Here is a 4,664-nt window from a genome sequence, read left to right on the forward strand (position 1 = left end):
GGAATCATATCCTGCATGAGCTTCCAAGAGTAAACAACCACTTTAGAGGGCACCCAACTACTCCAAATATTGGAGAAAGTTGAGTCCGCCATCGATACCTCATGATCGGTAGGAAACTCACAAGACAAAAGGGAAGAGTATGCGGAAGCCACAAAATAAGAATCATCTTTAAAATGGATTCACCACCACTTATAGGCGTGTGTGGAAGGGATAAAATCCTTAACTACTAAGAGGAGATCACAGATCAAAACCTGCTCGTGCTAAAATATGCAATATCTTCTCTACCTAAGATTCCAAACCCAAGTCAACCCTCCCACTTACAAACCTCTCCCACACAATAGTCATTCTGGCCAAAGATAGAGAAAAGTCGAATGAACCTTGCCTTAAGGGGAATGTCCCCATCCCAATGGTCTTTCCAAAACTTGGTTAAAAGACCTGAGCCAACTTTCTTAACCATAATATCTTAGAACCAACCAGCCTGACGAATCCCCCCTTTGGCACCAAGAAGGGAGACCCCTCTCCACTAGGGAGTAACAGGGCGAAGGCAAACAACTCTACCTCCAAGCACAGGCAAAGTCGAAGTAATTCCTTATCTAGCTGACAAAATATCTATCCAGACCCATGAATCTCGAGAGAGCAATTGTCGTCTCCATTTTTCTAACAGAGCCAGGTTGACCAACCGAAATTCCCAAACACCAAGCCCTCCAAACTTCACGGGCTTATAAACATCAAACCACCTAACTCAGACGATCTTAGACCCCCTTTAACACCACCCCCCGAAAACCTCTGGATTTTCCCAATCTTTTTCCAAACCTTATCAGGCATCTTAAGAAAAGACAAAAAGAATATAGTGATTGCATTAACAGCTGAGTTAAGAAGAACCACTCATACCCATGCCTCCACGAGTAAAGCCACCTAGTGACGAGGCTAGCTAAAGGTTCCCACGTAGAATACAAACGGGGATTAGCCCCCACTAGGAGACCAAGATACTTAAACGGGAGAGACCCTTGTTGACAGTGAAGGAAATCACAAGCTAGGTCAAGAAAAGCTGGGTCAGAGTTGACACCAATGAACTTCTTTTGGAAAAATTCACTCGAAGGCTTGAGGCTAGCTCAAACACACAAAAAATAATCTTGATAGATCAGAGGTTCTCAATGGAGGCATTTTCCAGAATAATCGTTTAATAAATTCATATAATATTTCAGTTTAACAAAATAATAGTTTCAGGTTTATTGGAGGAAAGGATAGTTCTTCTCAATTTCATATCATTATCTAAATTGATAGAACTTTTTTGTGTGATAAAAGTAATAAGTAAAAAATATATGTTAATTTTTTACCATAAAATAAAATCAATTAATTAAAAAATATCACTTATACTATTTTTTATGGAATAAAATTTGGGTGATTTGGATTATACATGGACTCGCCGTTATTACTTACTTTTAAAACTTAAAAAGTAGATGAATTTTTATCTATCCAATTTAAAAAGTTAAGTATCTTTAGAGTAAAATGTCTTGAAAATAATAAATAATTATTTTATTTTATAATTAATTAAACATGTTAAAATTAAATGAGATTTTTTGATTGATTAAAGATACACTATCTAATTTTTTGTGATGGGTAGAAAAATTGTGCTCTAAAAAGTATTGACAAAATTACATCATATTAATCGCCAACAAAATTTTCACACAGACGACATAAGTTAAGCACAATAATATAATATATTTTAAATAAGGAACACGTACAATTAAACATAACTTAGTAGCAAACCGAAAAGCAATAGTTGATCATCAAACTGACTTCCTTCTTACAATTTTGTAAATAAAGAAAAATAATAATCATTAATTGATAACACACCACTCTTAGAAGCACATAGAACTCAAAGATATTGAAAGCATGCATATTCAATAACTTATTATGCATAGCTAGGATTCTCGATAATAATTAAAACTTAAAAATTTTAGTTGGCTTTTCTACAATTCTTCCTAATCTCTCCATTTGATCCCGTAAGAGGACTAATATCTCCCATCTTGATCATAGCAGCAGCAAAGTCAGATGAAAAAGAGCTTGGATTAGTACTATATCCACTCACTATAGAGTTGGTAGACCCACCGTTGAAAAGTTGTTGGTCAGAATGGAGAAGACCTTTGTTCTGAACAAGATTCTTGAAGTAGTTGTTGTCAAAAGAAGTAGGGGTCTGAAGATCAAGAGGAGCCAAATTGTTATCCCCTGACCCTGATGTACTTGGACAGTTTGATTGCCTTGTGCTAGCGAATGAAGTATCTATGTTTGTCTCATTGTAGATTCGTGCCCTAAAAGTTGTGCACCTTGCTTGTCCAATTGTGTGAGCACCTAGTAAATAAATTAAGATCCAAAATCAAATATTTGGAAATTTAACATTCTTTCACATTTGAGAATTAATATAATTATACCTGACAATGTAACTAAGTCCTTGGAGGAAAGACCAACTGCACTAAACATTGAGGTGAGTGTGTTGAGGTTGGAAGTTGGTGCAGGGATGGCTGTATTAGCAGCAGACTGACTCGCCGTCTTAGCGTCTCTTCTTCCGAGTTTTACATTCCAGGTTGGGCCTCCAAGCTATCATGTAAAATAAAATAACACAATAATTATAATATTGATTAATTTTCACTTATATAACTTTGCATGTTTATGCACTCGCTTGATTTTTATTGGTTAATTAATTCATTGATATATGATCACACTTACAATTGCAACAGAATCTGCAGCAGCAATGGCAAGAATATCAGCACAAGATACAACTCCGGGACATACGTTCTCTACTGCTGTCTTTATGTTATCAATGACTTCAAATCCACGAGCAGAGTTTCGATTAGGGTTTGCATTTTTCTCTCCGGTAAAGTTTGATGTGTCATCGAGTAGAATTGACCCATCGCATCCCTGCAATTGAAATAATATATATAATTTATTCATCGTATTCACGAGGTTTCAATGCATTGATAAGAGTTTGACTAACGAATAATATATATATATATATATATATATATATATATATATATATATATATATATATATATATATATATATATATATATATATATATATATATATATATATTAGTGAGACATGTGAAGGCTTACATTGACAAAGCAATCATGAAAGAACAACCGAAGAATGGAAGCGCCGATTCGAGCCTCTTTTGATATGGCAGATTGCATGGTGGATTGCACTGTGGAAGAAAGTTTGGGACAAGAACTTGAGTAAAAGCTCGTAGAAAGTTGTGCATTGGCACTCCCTACTATGATGAGAACAAAGAGAGTCATACTCATGATCATGGTTAATCTAGAAAAATTTAAAGAAGCCATTAGCTAAATCCTCTACTAACAAAGAAGTTTCACTTAGCTAGCTAGCTCTAGTGTTTATGTTTGTCTTAGAGAAGATGGTGTGGTTTATCAAATTATAGTTAGTTCTATATTTATAGTGGTTCTTGGTAGTGGCAAGGGTTGTCTATGTCAACTCATGTGTAACACGTAGAATAGTCATATATATCTATGCATGGTGGAAATTAAATTGGCGACGATCTTTCACAAAAAAGTGTGAGGAAAATTTCAAAAGAGTGTAATATTTAATTTATGATGATGATGGGTTTGAAAAATAGGGTTTCTAGGTGTGATATGATTGGATTGATTCAAAGATACCAATGTGAAGATTGAAGTAGTGTCTATTTTTCAACGAGCCTAACTACTATGTTCCTTTTCTTGCTTTGTCAAAGTGTTCACAAATGGATAAAGTAAACTATTTCTTCAAGAGGGTCCATGTATTACAAGTTGCAAAAAAGGAAAAATTTGACTACGTAGATCAATGATTACAAGAACAACAACTCTTAGTCATGCGTAGTTGACTTCAGTTTAACAGAATAGTATAAATGTAGATAGTATAATGTAACATAATTCACTTAAAATTATATTTGTAATTCATTTTACTTGATTTATCATTCTAATAAGATAAAACAATTCATTTTATCTATTTTATTCACTATCCATTCATTTACAAGATAAGCACAATTGATAAATAAATTAAAGAAACTCATTAACTACAAACACTACAAAAAATTTTCTCTGCAGCGATGTGGAATACACGTCGTAACGTGAAAAATCACGTGGCAACCAAAAAGTAGCGACGTGAGCATCTATGTCGCAGGAGCACGCGTGGCAACCTTGTAGCGACGTGGAGACCACGTCAGAAAGTAGCGACGTGACTCCCACGTCGCAACAGGATGACATAGGAAACAGCTCCCTGCACACACAACAGGTGTGGCAGGTGTGGGAAAATGTGTTTGTTGACCAATGTAGCGACGTGTTTACCACATCGCTACATTAAATGTTTTTTTTTTTAAAAAATTTATTCACGCTAGATTTGTTTTGTTTTATATATTTTATATAATTAATAAATATATAATAAAATATATATAATAAAATTTATATAATAAAATTTATATAATAAAATCTATAAAATAAAATTTATATAATAAAATATATATAATAAAATCTATAAAAACTAATTTATATAATAAATTTGTATAAAATAAATTCATATAATAAACATTATATAATAAATTCAATTAATTAAAACTAAAAATTTAAAACTAATATTTTAATGAATTAAAATGTATAATAAGTTACATA

At 33.3% G+C, this 4,664-nt stretch overlaps 1 protein-coding gene across 1 annotated transcript; it reads right to left on the minus strand.

Moving 5' to 3' along the window:
• Positions 1 to 1,758: 1,758 nt before the first annotated feature.
• LOC131640465 (peroxidase P7-like) lies at positions 1,759 to 3,415 on the minus strand. The gene is made up of 4 exons (XM_058910855.1): positions 3,120 to 3,415; positions 2,728 to 2,919; positions 2,433 to 2,598; positions 1,759 to 2,352 (listed from the first exon to the last, which is right to left on the minus strand). Exons 1-4 carry the CDS (start codon positions 3,342 to 3,344, stop codon positions 1,961 to 1,963), a joined length of 975 nt encoding a protein of 324 aa, XP_058766838.1. The 5' UTR covers positions 3,345 to 3,415; the 3' UTR covers positions 1,759 to 1,960.
• Between the last annotated feature and the right edge of the window lie 1,249 nt (positions 3,416 to 4,664).

This window comes from Vicia villosa, unplaced genomic scaffold (assembly GCF_029867415.1).
Source record: "Vicia villosa cultivar HV-30 ecotype Madison, WI unplaced genomic scaffold, Vvil1.0 ctg.003157F_1_1, whole genome shotgun sequence".
NCBI lineage: Eukaryota > Viridiplantae > Streptophyta > Magnoliopsida > Fabales > Fabaceae > Vicia > Vicia villosa.